The sequence below is a fragment of the Schistocerca serialis genome, chromosome 1, assembly GCF_023864345.2.
Source record: "Schistocerca serialis cubense isolate TAMUIC-IGC-003099 chromosome 1, iqSchSeri2.2, whole genome shotgun sequence".
NCBI classification, from domain to species: domain Eukaryota; kingdom Metazoa; phylum Arthropoda; class Insecta; order Orthoptera; family Acrididae; genus Schistocerca; species Schistocerca serialis.
This window is the reverse complement of record NC_064638.1, coordinates 836,416,566-836,437,866: the sequence shown is the minus strand read 5'-3', so window position 1 is coordinate 836,437,866 and position 21,301 is coordinate 836,416,566. Positions and strand designations below refer to the sequence as shown.

Below are 21,301 nucleotides of genomic sequence, written 5' to 3'. Positions count from 1 at the left end.
CATGTAGCAGATGGACGCTTGTTGATATCCTTCTGGCTTCTGGATATTTAAGGTGGCAAGCAACCTACAGCAGACAGCATTCCTTCACTCACTCAGTCCTGGGTAGGAGCCAGCTGCCCCTAGCAGCCCATCAATCAGAACTTCGCCAAGCCAGCCCAGACATTTGCACCTACACAGCCATGCTGCATACGTCTCTGCACTGTCTACATGCCATCTACCTGCTGCTATGTCATACTGTACAGAACATCAAGTAAACCACACTGCACTGCACTATAGACATCACTCCAACAGCCTCTCAGAATGAGACACTACGATGGAATTGGTATTACAGCAGCAGACTTTGTTTCTGTTACTCTTATATAATCACTGCTGATCTTCCACTTGTTACCCAGAACCAAACTTTATTGTGAACTTGTGCTGTAAATAAAAGTGTTCTTATTTGCAAGCTGGGAAACATCATCCACTGTAGCATTCATAACCCACAATGGATTTCAACAGTGTTGATGAGTTAAAAGCATATTTTCTGCTATGCTTTCATCTAAACAGAAGCAATGAGTGTCAACTTCTTCAAACACTGACTGTTTTGGTGCTGGGATTTCATTCCCTGTGTCTTTGTGCTCAACGCTGTTGCCTTCTCCTCTGCACTGTGTGTCCTTTTCCTTATGTTCTGTGGCACTGCAGCTAATTGGTTTCACTATCTATTTCTTTCCCGTGTATATTGGGTACTGTTTCATATGGGAGTGTACATTTTTGTACTTTTATGCACTGCGTGCACTTAGATTACCATTTGCTTATGTTCCCTTTTCGCTTTGTATTTTGGAGGTCACTGCCTGTGGTGAAATGGTGTCTTAAGATACAGATTATCATGGGTAGCTGGTATTGTTACTCATTTGTCATGGCTGATCCGGCATCAGACTTGGCTCCAGTGCCTCTGCCGGCTCCTGCGCAAGCTACTGGCCTTGTTTGTCACCCAGTCCCCACCCTCCAACCGCTGTGCCCAGCACTTCTGCAGCAGTGGCCAGTCCTTCTTTCAAGTGTGACCTTATCCGATTACAAGTTAGCGACAAGGTATTGTCCATCCATGCTGCACTTCATCTCACCCACTGCCATTTGCTGCCCATCTCCATCCATGCCCAATGCTGCTCTGCACATTGCAGCCACAGTAAGCTCTTCTCCTGAGGTTGGTGTTGCCTGGACATTCATTGGTGGTGCATTCTGAGTCCACATGCTGCAGCTCCTGGTGTCATCAGCTGCTGTTTCCAGCCTGGCCACCGCGCCTGCTCCCTTCAGTCTTGTCCAATGCTGCCCTGACACTTTGCCATGCAGATGCAGCGATGGCTGCCTTCCTCATGAGAGTACAGAGCCCAGGACACACCATCCTGCTTCTCTCACAGCAATCTCCTCTCAGTGCACCCAACCTCTCCTGGCACCCACTCATCGCTCCTTCTGGCTGTATGCATGAAGCTGCACCTGCACCTGGCTTTGCCATGATGCTACAACCATGTCCAGCCCTCTTCATGCAGCACTAAACTCAACTTCTGCGCAGCTGCTGTCTTTTCCTGGCTGCACCTGAAGCTGCTGGTATTCTGTGCCTTTGCCTTGGTGCAGCCCGGGCCAGCCTCCCTTCTGGTGTGGTGCAACACCTTTGCTGACGATGAACTTGCTGTCTGCAGTCCTAGTGTCGTCTTCCAGCTCCATGGCAGTCAAATTAGATGCTGCCCTCCCGCAGTTGAGACTGACACTGCTCACTGAAATGCACCACCACTTCAAGTCAACACAGCTACAGTTGACCTCTTTCTCTTGAGGATAGCTCAGCACCATAGACCTTTTCTTCTGAGTAACATATATCCTTCTCTTCCCTTTCTGCAGTGTAGATCTTCCCATGCTCATACATACACTGTGGTCCCTGGCCTCCCTCCGGCAGCTGTTACCATGCTCCATACACACACACACACACACACACACACACACACACACACACACACACACACACACAATGCTGTGACAATGTTCCCGCTGCCCCTGGTCTCTCTCTGGCCAAATTCTTCCCGTGATCCTGCATTGTGGTGGTGACTTTCCTGCCACCCTGGCCTCTCACTGACCCAATTTTTCATGTGCTCTTGTGTTCACTACATTAGGTGATGACCTTTTCCACCACTCTGGTCTCTCCTCTCTTTCTGCACTCTTCCATTCCTTTTCGTGGCATCTCTCTGCCCTTTGGACTCCAGCACACAACAAAGTGCTCCTAATGCACACTGCCACACTTTTAACATATGTGCCCCTCAACTATGCTCTTACAACTGATGACTGCTGTCCATGGTTTCATCAGCACCTGCTGACACTATACCTGTTGTTAGTACTGCCATTTCCCGGTGCTCACACTGGTCAAGTGGTCACACAGTGCCTGCTAATGCTGTGATTGTTTTTGGCACCATCACTCTTCCGGCATCCACATTGATCAAGCCCGGTTTCCCAGTGCCCCCCAATGCCCCGGCACTGCCAATCTGAGGTCATTGGCATCTTCACACTTAATGCCATGACACACCTGGTTACCAGGCCTGTCTCCATGGGTCTCTGGTCATCTCGTGCATATTTGCACTTAACGCCGCCACTAACTCTCCAGCATTTTCACTTCACAGTCCTGCCCAGTTTATCTACACTTGGGGGCAGCAACCACTTCACAACCTTGGGTCAGGGGTTCCTGGCAATGGGTTGAAACTACCCTGAGTTCCCCATCACATTGGACTTCTCACATCACTTGGGAAAGCATTGATTCTGTGGATACTTGTAGGTGCTGCCCTGCTTCACCATTCACTCTCCTGGGAGGCAGGGCACAGGATCTGTGGCCTTCATGGAGATGGCCTCACCACCTCCTTCTTAAGGGGGGGAAGGAGTGCTGTAGATCGGCTGTACACCAACTACATTGTGCTTCCAGCACAACATTTTCACTGTGCGGGTTTGTCTACCATTGCCCATAGGCATTTATTTTCCAGATTATTTTCAAATATCACAAGGACATTGCATTTTGTGGACGCGATATTATTTATAAACAATACGATGCCACAATTATTATAGGTGCCACGGGAGGAGGGGGGGTCACCAGTCACACTCCCGAGCAGCACATGCATAAGCAAAATGCAGTGTTGTGATTGAGGAACTCATTTCGGTCCACAGGTAATATGGTTGTCAAACTCCTGCAGACATCCTTCCACATGCTCGATATTTAAGACAGAGCACAACCTCCAGCAGGCAGTATTCATTCGCTTGCTCAGTTCGAGGACATGAGCAAACTGCACCTTGCAGCCTCTCAGGCAGACCTCCACCTAGCCGACCTAGACACTTGGATTGCACTGCCACATTACACCATGCTGCACTCACTTGTGCATTATCTACGCGCTGTAATGTTTACGCAAAGAAATGTCACACCTTACTGCACTGCAAATTCAATAAACAATGGCTCCAACAGCCACCGTGGATGAGACTCCAAATGGGGTTGGTATTGCAGCAGTGGACTTTGTTTCTGTTACTTGTATGTGATTTCAACTGATCTTTCAGTTGTTACCCAGAATAAAACTTTATTGTCAATTTGTGCCTAATGATATATCATTTGTCTGCCAATATTCCGTGAGAGTTTGTTCGTGTGTTTGCACAGTTCAGAAATAGCTCATCAACTTTAAGTAGTATGTGAGTGAAATACATAAACACCATACATGACACTTTCATGCAGAATTCTGAGTCTTTATTGGGCCTGTTCAGCGTATACTTTAGTTCATACAAATCAGAATGCATGTAATGGGCTATCTTTGAAGGAGATACATTTTGTAACATGAATCGACTCTTTAAAGTGCAAAAATTTCTTTGCATTGTTCTTATCAGCAGTCCTGTTCATTTAACATAAAATACATTTTATATTTATTGGTTGTGAATTTAAAATGTTTGATGGAATTTTGGGAACACTCTTAGTGTCTGTTTAGAAAAAAAAATCTGCCTGCCTCAATAACTTATTTATGTATGCTTTCATGCTGAAACAGTGATGACCTCTTCTTTAGTTGATTGTTTTAAAATAGTATTAACTTGATAATTACCTTCTTCTGCACATGAGTTTGTTATTGCATCATAGACACGTGTTAATTTTAATTAAATGCATTGTATATTGGAAGGAAAATCAATAAGAGAAAAATAAGAATATAACATTTTATTTACAATAAGTGTCTACATCTCTGAAAATATTGTGCATGATGTGAATGATTTTTAAAAATGATGCAACATTTTAGGGTGAAGTTTGTCAACAACAAAGATTAATTTATGAAAAGGGAAAATCTTGAAGTATTAAAAATTTCTTTCAGTACATTTTCAGGGTGGTGGAAAAACATAATCCCAATGATGGTAGTGAAATGTCTTTCCAGATCCAAATCCAAATAACACCAGAGCAGCAACAGCAACAAGAAGCCCACACAATACAACCTGTTAAGATGAAAATAACACAATTTTTAGTTCATTTATATAATTGTGTTGTACTATTAGTCATCCACACAAAATCTATAGCATGATTTGTTTTGTATAAAGCATTGTTTCTATTTGAGTAAATATTATGCTAGTAGATAATAACTGACTGAGTAAACTGCTAGTTTCATCTCAACTGTCAAGTCACAGATTCTGCTATACAACTAAAATATTCTTGTAATCGTGAGGAGGACTTCCTTTTGTGCACAGTCAAGTATTTATTATTTAAGGAATGTTTGAAGTTAGTATGAGACATTCCATAGTCCACACTGATTCAAATGTAGAATATATCAAAACTGAATGCAATGAAATTTACCTGCAATTCACGACGATGCTGTTCAGAATCAATATTTGCAACTGAGCATGCATACTGAACAGAACGATTCAGGGCTCTGACAGCAGCAGCCTGGCATGTTGCAATCAACTGACGCCCCAGCTCTACGGCATTGGCTTCAGAACCGACAGCACCTGCAGCTACTCTTGACCTTCCTCGAGAAACAGGACGTGATATTGGCAACTCAGGTTCTTCCTCATCGGTGCTAGAGTGTCGCAGCTGTGGCCTTGGTATGTGTCTACGACGTCTGCTTACAGGTGTTGAAACTGACACTGGCACTTCTTCTTCCTCCTCAGACTCGTACTCTCTATGCCTATGTCGGCTAACAGAAGGTGGAATGGTACTGGTTGGTTGTGGCTGAGCTGCCTGTCGATACTCAGCTGCTGGCACAGCCTGCAGTTCTGTGGCCTCTGTGTGTGTTGTTCGGACTGGCTCTTGAGATTCGGACTGCAAAACAAAATTTTAATTTCAGGATATGACAAATGTCAAAGATAGATGTGTCAAAAAATGGGAAGTCATGGTCTGAATAACAACAATAAGAAAAGGATAGATTGCTACTCACCAGGTAGAGGAGGCATTGGATCATAGGCAGGCATAACAAAAAAGACTTAATATTTTAAGCTTTGGACAAAGTCCTACTTCTGAAATTAAATGAAAAACACACACACACACACTATGGCTTGCTGTGCTGGGTGAATACAGTGTGCCAGAACTGCAGTTCTGCAACTTGACTGGGGTGAGAGGAAGAGGGTTTTGTCAGGTGGAATGTGCAGTGAGAGAAAGGAGGCATGGGATGAAATGGAGAATTTGGTTGGGTGGCTGAAGGCTGGGAGGGAGAGGCAGCAGATGCCTTGGATGGAAATACAACATGGGCACCAGCACAAGCAGGTTCGTACACCACACAATGACAATAACATGTAGAATGGATTGGGATCAGAAAACAGAACAGAGAAAGTGGACACTATGGGAAAGAGAATGTGAGTGCAGGATGAGTGAAATTAGGATCTTAGGTCAGTACAGGAGGTGTGTGTGTGGTGCATGGGTCTTGGAGAGAGTGAGCCAGGAGGATTACGAGATGGAAGCAATGGAGTGTGATCCTGAGACAGCAGCCAACAAGCAATACATCAACAAGTGTTCATGAAAACTTCAACAATTTTGTATCAAAGGATGTGTTACTTTCCTAATAACTAAACACAAAGACAGTTTTATACACAACTGACCATTATGAATTTGGATGTTTAATCCCATGCATCCAAATAAACCAGTAGTTTTTAAGCAATTTCCTCATTGTCTGGATTTCTAATCCCTCTGAATCTCACACAAACATGATAATTCCTGAAACTTGACAAAAACAGAAAGCAGTCAGCATGATCCACGTTTCTTAACATCACATTACAACTTCCACCTGTTTGGTCAGGAACAAGCTTCGTGGCCATCGATTTGATGACAATGTGATTCTAGCAGCTTTCTGTGAAGAAAGTGTTATTCTATGTACACATTAACTGATCTAATAAATAAGATATTACCACTCTTAATATAAGATTTGAAAGCCTGGGTGTAATATAAATAACGGAAGGAATAAAGTTAATGGTCAACAGACACACAAATGTGATTGAAATCGTTGCTAAGCTTTCTGATGATGTCCTTCCTCAAAGCTGATTTACCAACAAAAATACACAGATACACATGCATGTCTCCATTGTCCCAGCTGGCTACATTGCCCTAATGCTACAGCCTGACTAGGGTTAAAGGAACAAGAAGAAAGGGAGTGGTTGACAGAAGAGCCAGTGGCCGCTGGGAAGGAGAAGCTGTATGTGAATGGAACAAGACTTTGGCGCTGGCAAGTCTGCCCTAATACAAGCAAGAGAATCTTTGTGTGACACACATTGGTAGAGAAGTAGGTTTAGGAGGGGAGGGGAGAGGAGGGGAAGGGGTGCATCGAACAGGGGAAGTCGTAAACCATGGAGAGATCTGTGTGAGTGTAGAGTAATACAGAGAGGAGCAGAGGTGATTGTGGGACAAAGACTAGCAGAGATGGAGATTGGAGCCAGGATGATTGTTATATCAACAGATGTTTTGTTAAGGATAAGATAGCAGATATTGGGGTTGGGAGGGGAAGCGAATTTTAATTGGCACAGGTTGAGGAAGTTGAGCACATTGTGCTTGGCAGCAGGCAGCACACTCTACTACTGGCTGATCACTTTGTTCTTGGCCTCAATTTAGCATTGGCTGCACTCAGGCAGACAGCTGGTTATTGGCCATGCCCACATAAAAGAAAGAAAGAAGACTGGGGTTCCTCAGAAGCTATAGTAGGGTTGGTGCATGACATGACTCTTTTTACAGTAGCCCTGACTCGGATAAGAATTAATTCCACCATCATATAATTGATTTATCACATGCTGGTCATACACACTGCATTTTTTTATAACTCACATGGGTACAGTATTACTGTAGTCTCACACCTATCACCAAAGCGTTTTTTAAGTGTGCCAATATTTTACAGTTGTCAGTAGTTTCCAGTCATTTTTACAATGACTGGAAGTAATTTGTTAATGTAACAACACACAATTGAAGAAATTAAAGAAGTGTGTGATTCATCTTCAGAACTTGTGTAAATCAAGATTCCTAATATTAAAGATAAGACTTTATTATATCTCTATATTGTCTTTGTTCTTTAATTTCTGTCTTTACCTGTTAAAATTTTAAATGAACTGTACAGAAAAAACAAGTGTATTTCACTGTCTGTGAGCACTGAACATTCAGTTGTAAGAAGCAGAAACTTCATGAAAGGTACTTTAGACTGTTGTTTTCCTAAATAAAATAAAGTTTGCTAATTAGATAGAGCAAAATCACAAATTTGTGTAGTATAAATAAATTCGAAAGCCAAATAGCGAAGAAAAATTTAGAAAATTGTGATTAGCTGCAAATAAATCAAATTATACTATGTACTGCAAATTGACCTGGTTCACTGTGTTAAAAATTGCACAAATTTAACTTATAAATGTGTTTCTTTCCACTGTTTGTGTAACATTCAAATGAAGAGAATGTATAATGATATAAAGGTACAACTGTCACTGGAAAATTCACAGGTAAAAAGCATTGCTAGTAACACTAGAACGAAACAATCACAAGAAACCAGTATTATCTATAAGTTTAAATATGGATATAGTGAAAGAAGTGTGTTTATGCTGATAAAACAACAAAATAGCTGCTGGAAAACTAGCTTTTTGAACAAAAAATTTCGTTCTTAGGACCCACAAAAATGCAAGAATGAAGTGCACATAAACATGTTAAGGAAAAGCAAACAAGTAAGAAAGATTAAGAAAAGCAATAATTCTCTAAAAATAGTTACAGAGAAGCCTATCAACAAGTCAAACTCCTTTTTGAGAGCTCCAGCATCATAATAGATATCTAAAGTTAAACAAGAAAATGGGCAACATAAGAAGAATATGAAAGAACAGAAATATGAAGAAGTAAGTAGCTGCACCCAAGCTATAGAGGCACTGAAACATGTAGCTATGTCCTATTTGCTTTATTTCAGGAAGTTACAAAATGGTTTGTGTATTACCTACAAGATATATTTGGTCGCATTCACTGCTTCAGGAGTTGTGTAATAATTGAGCCAATACAGAGTGACATTATGTGACTAACCTTGAATTGATGAATGGTGTCAACAGATTTCCATTCCTACAGGGGTTCACATATTGGTGTTGTATTCATTAGGAGAGCACATCAGGCCCCAATTTAATCATCTTGGTTTGGTGAACAATTTAATCATCTTGGTTTAGTGATTATATCTGACTTTGTAAGAATAGAAGAAAGTGATCATAAGCAGATAATCAAATATACAATTATAAAAATTTTAAAAGATGTCTTTAAAACATTTTAAAATTGTTCAAAAATTTTCTCTATACAGTCTCAATTGCATTTAACATTAAATTTTTTTACAAAGTTATGACCAGTTTCAGTAGCTTGACTGCCATCTTCAGACCATGCTCTCTGTGACAGCACTGTAAAAATTTGGCAACTGGAAAATGTATCTTTACAATCACTGACTGTAACAAAAATAATTACAATGATGTTTCAGCGTATAAAATTTTTATGATGCTGTACAGGCTCTTTGTTCTAACTGCTGTCACAGATAGCATAATCTGAAGATGGTGCGTATGGTACCGAAACTGGTCTTCACTTCGTAAAAATTTTTAATGTCAAATATAAGGAAGATAATATATAGAAAATTTTTGAAAATTTTAAAAAGTTTCATAGAAAGTTTTTAAAACATTTATTAATTTTATATTTGAGTTTCCTGATTTAGGTTTTACGTGGATTCCATACATAAATTAGAGTTAATGCTAGGTGGTTCCCTCAAGACACCACAGCAATTTCCTTTGCAGACAATTTCTTTCCATTCATTGTTAATTTTGAGCTTGTTTTACATCTTTAATGGCCTTGTCATGGATGAGACTTTCACTTCTAGCCTTCCTTCCTTCCTTTCTTCCATTCCTGAATATTAAGGGAAGTTAGAGTTTAATGTCATATCAACACTGAGGACACCCATTCCATCCCATCAGTCTAGCCTGAGATCATTGCTTCTGGCCACCTCCAAATATTCCAAGCATCTCACAGAGGCCTTCATAGACTGAAATTACCCTCCCAACCTTGTCCAGAAACAGATCTCCAGTGCCTTGTCTCTCCAGTCACCTACCATCTCCCACATACCCCATGTCTGGTCATAAAGGAACAATTCCTTCATGACTCAGTACCACCCAGGACTAGAGCAACTGAATCACATTCTCTGCCGGGGTATCAACTACCTCTCATTGTGCCCAAAAATGAGGAATATTCTCCCCACTATCCTCCTCACCCTCCCCACAGTGGTATTTACTACCTACTGAACCTAAGCAATATCCTTGCCTGTCCTTACTCCAACCACTTGCACCATGGCTCATATCTCTGCAATAGACCTAGATGCAAGACCTGTCCCATACAGCCTCCCACTAACACCTACCCCAGCCCTGTTGCAGGCATCTCCTGTCCTATCAGACCACCTGTGATAACAGCCATGTGATCTACAAAATAAGTTGCAACCACTTTGCCACTTTCTGTGTGGGCATGACAACTAACAAGCTGTCTGTCTGCATGAATGGTCACCACCAAACTGTGGCCAACAGACAGCTGGGTCACCTAGTTGCTGAACTTGCCACCCAACATAATGTGCTTCACTTTAATGACTACTTCACAGACTGTTCCATCTGGATTCTTCCTACCAACACCAACTTTTGTTAACTGCACAGATGGAAACTCTCCCTACAACACGTTTTCTTCATTCCCACAAACCCCTGCTGGCCTCAACCTTCACTAGTGCCTGTCCTCCTCTGCCCCCTCTCCAGTACTACACACACCTTCTACCCCGACAATGCATCTACTTAGGTCTTTGCCCTTTCCTATTTCTATCCTCTCTCCTCCCCTTCTCTCCCCTCCCCCTTGGCTTCCCTACAGTACAGCCTCCCGGCATTGCACCTAACAGCCCTATCCTGTCCCCACCATATCCCTGCACTCTCCCATAGGCAACACTAACACCTTATTTTACCCCTACCCCACTATCCATCCCCCCCTCCCTCCACCCTGTGCCTACTTACCCCCACCACCCTCCCTAGCAGTGTGTGTGTGAGTTGTGATTCTGTGGATGTGTATGTTTTCTGCACCAAAAGAAGGACTTTGCCAGAAGTGTAAATATTTTAGCAGTTTTTTTCATTGTGTGTTTACAACTCAATGTCTCCTTTATGTGGTGAATCTTAAGGTTGACAGTTAGTTGTATGCATCTATCAACAGTGAAATCTGGAAGGACTTCTTCATGATAGAGCTGGAAGCTACAATGCATAGCACATTGTACTATGTCTAGCTGTTTAATAAATATATTATGCAGAAACATATGGTAGTTGTAGTTATATTTGCTGGCTAACATAAAGAAACTGGATGATTACTAACCATTCCGGCCCAAATTTTTCATGGAAAATTGTTGTTAGTGAGATATTACAGCAATCACATGTCAGTTCTCACAACTCTAGATGTGGCTATTCAGAATACTAAAACAACTGACAGTTGTCAATTTGTAAATAACACATAAAGGAGACAGCGTCATTAGCATTGTGTTAAATAAAGTTCAAAATGAGATGTAAAACTGGTGATCCTATGGCCTGCACCTTCTGAATGTGTTGCATCTGTAAGCTGTATCTCTGAAATACTCTCCAGAACCCAACATCTGTGCCTACAGCACAAATCACTCACCACATACTGGTTGAAGGTGAATTATTACCATTTATATTGTGGCATCCTAAAAACTCACATGAAACTTTCTACCACTAGTATGGTCAGGATAAATACTCTCCAAGGTTTCAATAAAGTGAACCAAAGGTACAGTGGTGTTGATGCCCTTGTTAGGAAACTGATGCTGTATCAAGAGAAATGGTCAGTCATTAGTGACATAACAGGTGTGATCATTTGAAGCAAAAAAATTTGTATGGACATATGCCCTATTCTGAACGGTTCCTGAAATAGTACACACTTAATGTACATTGTTATTTATTTTCTGTACTATTCAATACACTGTCACATTTACACATGTCCAATTGTTAGTAAATATTACAACATGCATTTTACAAAGTATCATTGAAAAATGCATACCTTTTAAAACATTACCCTCTAAGCATTGTTGTACACATCAGATTACTTATTCACAATACATTTTCAAACACCCACCATCAACATCAACCCATCTGTGTGCTATTGGGAGAACATGTTGTGTTGCTTGTCTGAACAATCCTGCACATTCCCTAATGAGGGCAGCAGCATCAGTGATGCTACCGAGCAGTTCATCTCATATATTCACCTTTCATTTTTACCCCTCAAACTTCATCCAACCTCAAAAACAAAAATCTGATGACATAAGATCTTAAGATCTTGGTGGCCAGTTAATTGTACTACCATCCAGCAATTAGAGTGTTCAACAAATGTATTTTCCAAAAAATGCAAGTAGTTCTGTCCTGCCATTCTTCATCCAAAAGGACTGGGCCTATCAACATGTTACTGATGATGCTGCACCAAACATTGATTGAAAAACAAACTTGGAAATTGATTCCCACTGTAGTGCATGGATTTTCCTGCAACCAGTGATGATTATTACATTTGTTGTTGATTCCATTCCATGTAAACATGGCTTCATCAGTGAATAGTATTAATGGAAGAAAATGATAACTGTCATTTAACCAACAACAAAATTCAAGCTGTGTGGCATTGTCACCAATGAGAAGATTGTGAACACATTGTATGTGAAATGTGTACATCTTTCCTGCATGTAATGTTAGCCATGTCTTTGTGAGATGTTGATAGGTACAGGAAGTTACCATGTGCTGGTAGCAGGACTACATTGCAATATTTCAACAGCATGTTGCTGTTCCTGAGCAGGTTGTTGGACTACATGTTCAGAAGAAAAGGGGGTACTTAGAAGAATGCCTGTTGCACCCAATGTGCTGAAAAACCTGGTAAACACTCTATGATCAGGAAATTGACCATTCAGAAAGCACTGATGATATTCTTTGACTGCAGTAGGAGCATTACCATCTATAAACATACACCATATCTGCATATTCTTCATTAGTACATATGTTGGGATTTTAGCCATCTTGTGTACAAACACAGTTAGCTGATGCTTCTCTGTGAGGCTCTCTCAGTCACTCACATTACTTCACTTGCAACAGACCATGGAGAACTGTGCATTCAATGGGTATTTTAATGGCAGAAAGACATCCCATGCAAAAAGGATGAAAGCAATGAGGCAGGTTGTGCTTGAACAAAATGTCAAAGAGTTCAGACAGATAAAGCACATATGTACATGTTACTAGCCCAAAAACAAATGTCCATTAAATGTCTTCTATCTCGGAAACTATTCAGAAGAAGGTATATGGCCATATGTCATTTTTTGCTTCAAATGAGTGTTCCTGTCGTATCCCTGGATATTGACAATTCCTCCTGTGACTCCCTGTGTATGATGAGCACCTGTTTTATTGTGTCTCTCCTCACCATAACATGTAAAAATCTTTCATGTGAGCTCAGTTATTTTGTAGTCCATAAAGAACCCAGAACCTCATATTTAAGCAACAAATGGTGATATATACTGAAGGCTAAGAATCATGACAACAACTAACCTTGAGTTGATTCAGTACACTATATACCACAATCACTGCGCTTTTCCCAAGCACCAAACACATATGTGAAACAGAGGATATGCTCCCTAACAAAAAAAAGTAGTCTTCCTGTGTGATCTACCATCACACAATTTTTGTCAGTGTGCTCCTTAAATGCCCTGTATACCCATCACAGCTGGCAAGACCTGCACATAGGAAAAGCCACTTGTGAGAATATCAACTTCACTTAGTGGCTCGTCTGAACCCTAAGAGAGCACCTGCATGAGATGGAAGAACCACACTGTGAGAAAGACAGGCACAGGCAGATGGTATTCACTCATCACGTATAACTCCATAATAAAATGTGTTCAACATCACAACTGCAGAGTTTGTTATGGTTCAGACACCACATAAGTGTCTCTGCAGGAGGTCATTCCTCGCCTAATAACTACAACCTATTGAAGTGACACACTAGTATTCTGCATTTGATAGATATCCATTGTTTCCTGCTCCTTCTAACATCTTACTCATGCTATTTTCCCTTTTTGTTTCTCTTTCTAGTTTTCACAATTCATCACAGTATCATTCTTTTAATCTTTATTCACCCCTCAACTCTCTTTCCAGCACTTCCTTGCTTTTCACTCTCTTTTTTTCTTCCTTGGCCATTTTGTCTCCCATCCCGATATTCACAACATCTGTATTTATTGTTAATTTATTGTTCACTGATTGACTGTTGTCTGTCAGCCACACACTTATGGGTTCACTTGGCATAACATTTCTCAAATGTGAAAAAAGAAAATAATGCTTATCATGGAAGGCAAGATTTCAGAATCTCATTCTTATAAGCAATCCTGTTTAAATTTCCACTTTTATTGGATGCAAACATTGTTTCTGTTATTATAATTATATTTACTATTGTAACAAAAATATGTTGTGGTTGTAATATTTGCACAGTTGCCAATCTGAAAGCAATTGGAATGAATTGTAAGAATAACATATGTGCAAGAGGAGAAACAAACACATGCTTTCTTAGTGCAGTTCAGGGCTATATTATTTTTTGTCCACCTTATATTTTCTGCTATTCAGTGAAATCAGTGATTTGATGAAACAATTTGCCATATACCTTACTATGCTTTCACTGTTCATTAGACTCTTGTGTTTCGCACAAAATAACAGTCAAAGGAAAATTAGATTCTGCATCTGAACTTCTCTGGATCTTATGACTTCATTATCAAGAGCTAAGAAGAACAGATGGCACTAATTTGTTCTGAGTGTCTCAGTATTGTGTTTTTAACTTTTATGACATGAACTTTTTCTTTCAAATGTTGACAATTTAGTTTAACTTCTTCGCATTGATATTTCCACATTATAATTCTTATATTCAAATAATATGGCATTTAAACACTGCTTTTTACTGTTAACAGATTTTTATTTGTTAATTTTATATTGATCCTTTCATGATACTGCATTCTTCTGTTTATTTTCTAGTTCATGTTGTGATGTATATTTTACCTCTCTACATTTCTTTTCATCAAGGGATATTCTTGACTGTCAAGACTAGCAGACCATTCCCATTGATAGAAGTCACTGAGGTTTGGAGCAATTTCTTGACACAAATGAACCCATAATGCTCAAAAAATAAAAAAATAAAATAAAAAATTACAGAAGCATATTATGGCAAGAAAAATAGAAGTTCTGAGAAAATAAGCAACCCTGTGTATTGCATTACCTCAGCTGTCTGCTGTGCTTGAAGAGAGTCTCGGAGCTCTTGCAGCAGTCCAGATGGAAGCTCAAGTGTGCTCACAGCCAAATTTGTTGTCTTTGAACTGAACTCAGCAGCCTGCAGTGACACGCTGTCCACATCTGACACCACCATCTTGCGTGCTTGAAGCTCCCCAACAGTCAGCCGACCCACGTCCAGCTCCGACACCTTCATGCACCACACCATGCACCCACCACAAACACTTAGTCTCATAAGCAATTCCAATGATAAAATAATAAAGACTGGGTATTTTTGTTGCCAGTACCTTTCGTAAGAGAAGATGAAAAAAAGTGGAGATAAAAAGTACTGAGTGTCAAAGTATCTTTTGAAAACGTGCCTCTTCCAGTTATACTTTTAGGCAATACCCTGCTGCTATTTAATAGAAATTATTTTCAGTTGTTTTTCTTGTCAGAGTTAAAATTAAATGAGTGCTTAGTTTCACTGTACAGAAAATTTACTTGTGCAAAAGCTGGTTCCAATCTTTTGAATTTTACTACATGCAGGAATTAAGCAATTATACTCTCATGCAAATGATTAACAGCTTTAGTGTATAACGCATCATAATAACAATGAAGTCACTCCTAAGTTAATCATTTGGACTCAATTTTTCCTACTTTAATAATCATGAAATGACTTCCAAAATGTTCAGCCTAAGAGGAACTCATATGGCGTGTCTTGTATTTTTCAGTAAAGCTTCATAATGGAATGTTCGAATGAGAATATCGATCTACTGGACTACTGTAAATTTGAATCTTCTGCATTATTTTTACTAACAGTCTTTGTTTTTTTAATCCAGTGCATGTTTGATAGCCTGTAAAATATGTGGTCATTCTTACATTTCTGGTTAAGCATTGTTCTAATTTTGTTTTCTGCAAATCATCTCATGTAAAACCTATTGCAGTTTCTTCCACAAGCACATGGTAGGGTCATTTCGCAAGACTCAGCAAATATTCAGTATTCAATAACATCATAGTAAAAAGAGTCCCCTCAGTTACTCCTTTGATAAAAAGGGGTGTGGTGGATTATTAACATTACACAGGTCATCAAGTATTTTTAATTCATACTTTTATTGTTTTGACTTTGAGCACAGTTTAATATTTTATGCTCACTGAATTTGTGCCCCAATTACATTACACAGTTCTACAAAGTTTTCAAAAGATAGCTTCACATCCCATATTTCTGTTACCACTTAACATAATGGGGATATTCATGGTCAATTTATCTGTATCTGAGATGTGAATTATTTTCAGTTTTCTCTGTGACATCCCAGTGCTCATTACCACAGCAGTTAGTCAAAAGGCCAGACAGTACAGTGATACAGGAAAAACTGAAACTGCTGTTACAGTATTTACTCTTTAAGACATTAATTCATACAGGCACTGTGGCCTACAGAACAAGTTTAGAAATACCATGGTAAAAGTAATCTGTTGTTGTATACTACATTATCTATCAACATTAACAGTATGCTCTTGATGTGGCATTGATTACTAACACCAGATAAGCAGACAATCATTACGAGTATCTAATATATCTAATATATGTAGACACATGCTATAATACCTGTTTTCTAATATATGTTCTTGTTTCATATTCCTAAATGATGGTGGTGAGGTCCCATACTCTGAGGAGCGTATAGGATGATGTGGGAGACCCACACCGACATACTAGGCAAGGTCCTAGTGAAGGTGGTTTTCCATTGCCTTCCTCTGACCATAATGGGGATGAATGATGATGATGAAGGTGACACAACAACATTCAATCATCTCAAGGCAGGAAAATTCCGTGACCCCACCGGGAATTGAACTCAGGACCCAGTGTGCGGAAAGCGAGAAAGCTACCGCAAGATATTCGTAAATGGGACACTGCAGACTACAGAACATTGTACATAAGGAAATAGATGCATTTTGTTGACGATGTCACTTACTCAGTCAATGCTTGGTTTCTGAGAGGGAATGACTCAAATACAACATTCATTAAACTGAATTAAACAATGCATACATTATTCTTTTTAGTATTGGCTTGTACTGACATAGCCATGGAGGTGTGTTTGTCACTGAATCTAATTAAAAACTAGAGTATCCAGTCTAAAAGAGCTTAATTTGTATAAATATTCAGTCTTCTGTGTTTTATATTTAAGTGGCTGTATAGTGCTTGGAGATCATCATCAGCCATTTCACACCCACTGGTGGATTAAGGCTTCCTCAAGACTTTTTGATGTATCACAGCCTTCGGCTACGTACATCCATGTTGCTCGTACATGTTTTTTAATTTGAACTGTCCATCCTCCAATAAGTCATCACCTCAGCATATTATAATCTCTTGGAATCCAGCAAAGAACTTCTCGATTTTAAACTTTCACTTTCAAATAAATCTGGAGGTTAGTTCTGAAATCCTGTTTAGTCTTCCAAAAGCATCCACCATTTTTCTATATGGTTTGATTTGTCTACTGATCCATTGTCTTCTACTTCCCTGGCTGAGAAATGAGTAGGTTGAGCCATATGTGGTAAGTTTATAAACATCTTGTCAACCTATGTTCAGGAATCTAAGAATTCTGAAACTGGTCTCACAATATTCATTGCCATTTGTTGTTACCATTATGAGCATATTCCTATGAAGTAGCAGCTTTCACTCAGTGAATACTAGGCAGAAACCCAATCTGCATTTGGATCACACCACCTTGACTCTTGTGCAAAAATGTGTACAGTGCTAATCCATTTTCAAGGTACTCACACTTTTTATTGTTTAGAGTTAATCATCTTTTTTGCACAATGCAAGTATCTTGTCTAATCACTTATATAGATTAAGAACAGAAGAGGTCCTATAACACTAACTTGGGAAACCCCATATAACACTTCAGTTTCACTACATGACTTCCTGTCAGTTATTACAAACTGTTACCATTTTGACAGGGATCATGAATAAAGTCACACTAGTGTGATGGTACTCATAGGCACCCAATCTGATTAGAAATGGCATATGAGGAATGATGTAAAAAATGTACTGGAAATCTAGAAACATGGAATCAACTTGAGATCCCCTGTTATTGGCACTCATTACTCCATGTGAGGAAAGAGTCAGTAGTGTTTCATAAGAATGATTCAGCAGATTTGTAATACGAGTTATGATGGTGGCCAGGAGGTGCACATTCGACTGTTTGTGTCTATTGTGATAATATACATTATTTTTAGATCATTTTCATGGCATAAATCTACTTTAAATAGATCATTTTATGTGAATATCTCATAAATTATTAGTTTATTTGAAAATTAATGGAGATATAAACTGAAACATTAGAATATGCACAACTATGTGTGTTGGGTCAAATGACAGATTTTTAGGACAATAGCATTTTGACAAAATGTTGATGTCCACATTTGTTTCAACACCTGGATCTATCATATCTGACTGTAGATTTTACATGTCCTGTGATGTTTCGCCATTGGTTTGGTAATATCACTCTGTCTAATATTTATTATTAATCAAAATAACATTAAATTGTTGGTGCAATTTCAGCATCTCTGAAGAATTCTGTGACCACTGCTTTGCAAAACCTGTCTGATATAGATTATTTAAGCAATAATGATAATACCCCTGATTTTCCTAACTGCAAAGAAAAATGCTGGAAAAGTTTGCCTGGATCACAATCCTCAGGTGACAATTTTGTAGAAGCATCCACTTTACAGTACAATGAAGATGACAAGCAATAACATTCAAATTAAAATCTAGAGAAAGTAAAACACCATCACCACCAAGAACAACAACAACAACAACAACGACAACAACAACCAAAGAAGCAACAGCAAGAGGGACAAAACACACTTGTTCTGGCTACAGCTATAGCAGCAAATGTTGAAACATCTAGTTAGTGACACATTTAGGGGAAGCAGCTTTTTCTCAGGTTTCACCAGCTTCTGACAATCGGACAGAACATACACCATACCATTTACTTATATTAAAGCAGAGATTTTATGTGTGCACAATATTTTTCAATAAAAGATTCATTTCATTTGTTTCAGGTTGTTGTCGTAGCTATACATCCAGCATCTTATTTGCTAAGTATTGTTCCATGAAGGTACAGCCTGTACAGACATTTACTGCAAGGCTAAAACTGGACAACAACTGGCAATAAGTTCACAGGAAACCAAGAAATTGTTCGGTGTGTGCACCAACTACACATAAGTGCACTCAATCAATGGAAGGAACTGTTGTGAGTGATCAGCAAATGGAGGTATATTGTACACACATAAAAAGTAAGAAGTGGAACCTGGAGATAAATTTACATCTGATGAATGTGGCAGGTGTGAGTTCAGTATAGGATTGACAGTAAAGCAAATAAAGTTCTAACAAAAGACATACATAACCTGCTTGCATTCTGGACATCCATGAGGAAATTCCTCATCACAGCACAAATTGGAAGTCCATGCAGGGATTGATGATTATGATGAAACAGAAAAGAACATTTAATTACAGCTGAAATCAAAAGATGTATACCTTAATGTTCACTGCACACAGATAAGAAGTTGGATAAATTTGATCAGTGGCCTATTGATGAAAATCTGCAAGACATTGCTGCAAAAACACATTGCAAACAGCATCAAGATCAAAATGTGATGATTTTGATGTGTACCTGTGGTTATCAAAAGATACTAACTGTTTTTGTTTGTATCACATAAAGAAATGACAGTGAAAATATGAAGTAGTTAGATTGTATATGTCATAAAATAAGTTGCAGTAAAGACTCAACATGCGTAATTTTGTGGTTGCCAAATTTCCAGAAATTTCTAAGAATAAATTTATTTTCATTTTCCTAATGAATTAATGATGGTTTTTACACCCTAAAACTTCCTGTTTTCAAAATAGCACTTATAATGCAACCTGGGGTCTGAAAGGGATATAGTTTTTTAACTTCTTGCCTCTCTCTCCTTTATTGTGAAGGATAATATTACCGCAACTTTCACTTTTGAGCTGCTGTTTTCTTTGCAATCTTTCTGTAAATAATTTTGTGTGTTCATTTTGCAAGACTTTTCCTCAAGCTGTAATCATTTGTATTGAAACACTGTCATCTCATGGCACTTACCTTTTCATTTTACCACAAATGGCTTTAAACACCTCATTTGCCATTACTTTCAGAATGTCATTGTTTTCATTACTAAATGTATTTGCTGATTTATCTCATGAACTATACCAACATGTAAAGAAAAACTGGAATACTTTTTCAATTTTTCCCCTGTTGTCAGTTACACACCATCTTGATTTTAACTGATGAAATTTAGCATCCATTCAGTCTAAAGTCTTTTTCTTATACCTTTATTGTTTTCTGTTGTTCCTCTTAATACATTCTTGTTACAACTTCTCACATTTATGAATGGTTCTGTTTAATTCATCATATTCTGTCATGTCCCTGATACAGTTTGCTTGAAACTCATACCTTCTCTGTATTAGCTGCATTATTACATTTGAGATTTTCATTTCTATTGGTTTCCTTGTAACTGCTACAGTGTGACATTTTTTGTTAAATAACTGTACCCTTTTATTAATGTCTGTATAACCTTCTTTTTTGAGGTGTTACAGCCTGTAAAATGTCTTTATTATTTGACAAATGTAGTATTTTTAATTTTTCCATTATCTATATTTTTCCTGAATGAAAGGATTAACATTTTGTTGTTCTTGGCAAATTATACTAATGTATGATCTTTGTCATTTCTGGTGTCATATCCAGAGGATCCCACTGAAAAACCAAATTTGTACTTTTTGTTCTGCTTTAATATTAAAATCTGCCCCCTTATCATCCTGAAATGGGATTTGTTGTAATATATAAGCTTCTGTAACTTTCTGCAGGGGTCTTTTACCTTGTCATTAGAATGTGAACATACAGATGCAAAACTGAATGATTTGTAGGAACTATCCATTATTTGTTTTCAAAACAATCTTGTTTACTATTATTAAGTTTATACCTGAATTTCTTACTATGCTGATCTTCTGCAGTAAAACACGTCATTATCTAAATTCTGTCTTGTCTTCACTTTTTAATTACACTTGTTGTAACACTTCTATAACCCATTTGATATTATTTAACTTCTATTCCAAGTTTTTGAGGAAGCTAATCTAGAAGAAGTTATTAGTGACCATAATGTCATTGTGGCTTCATCAGTGGAAGTTGCAAAAAACCAATGAAACAGCATAGAGCTTTCTTGTTTGGGAAAGTAAATAAAAGTGTCATTAATGAATATCTTCATAGTCAGCTCCAAGCATTCACCGCAGGACATAAAGATATTGAGCATCTTTGGTCAGAATTTAAAGTTATTTTCCACCCTGTGTTAGAGAAGTATGTGCCTAGCAAAAATATAGGGGAGGGAAAGGATCCACCTAGGCACAACAAAAATATTAGGAAGTTGCTGAAAAAGCAGAGAATTTTGCACAGTCATTTTAAATGTAGTCACTGCCCCACTGACAAACAGAAATTATGCAAATGAAGGCAGTTGTCAAAAGGTCAATGAGAGATTCTTTTAATGAATTTGG

General features: G+C 38.7%; 1 protein-coding gene across 5 annotated transcripts in view; it reads right to left on the bottom strand.

The window, feature by feature from the left end:
* Positions 1-4,180: 4,180 nt before the first annotated feature.
* The window catches only part of LOC126484870 (titin), a 471,820-nt gene continuing 454,699 nt past the window's right edge, over positions 4,181-21,301 (bottom strand). For 4 of the 5 annotated variants that reach the window (XM_050108484.1, XM_050108469.1, XM_050108476.1 and 1 more), the window contains 3 exons: positions 14,750-14,950; positions 4,820-5,284; positions 4,181-4,464 (listed from right to left, as the gene is read on the bottom strand). In XM_050108484.1, coding sequence (XP_049964441.1) covers positions 4,354-4,464; positions 4,820-5,284; positions 14,750-14,950 — 777 coding nt within the window. In that variant the 3' untranslated portion in view covers positions 4,181-4,353. The remainder of the gene's footprint in view (positions 4,465-4,819; positions 5,285-14,749; positions 14,951-21,301) is intronic. The other variant, XM_050108492.1, reaches the window with a different exon arrangement.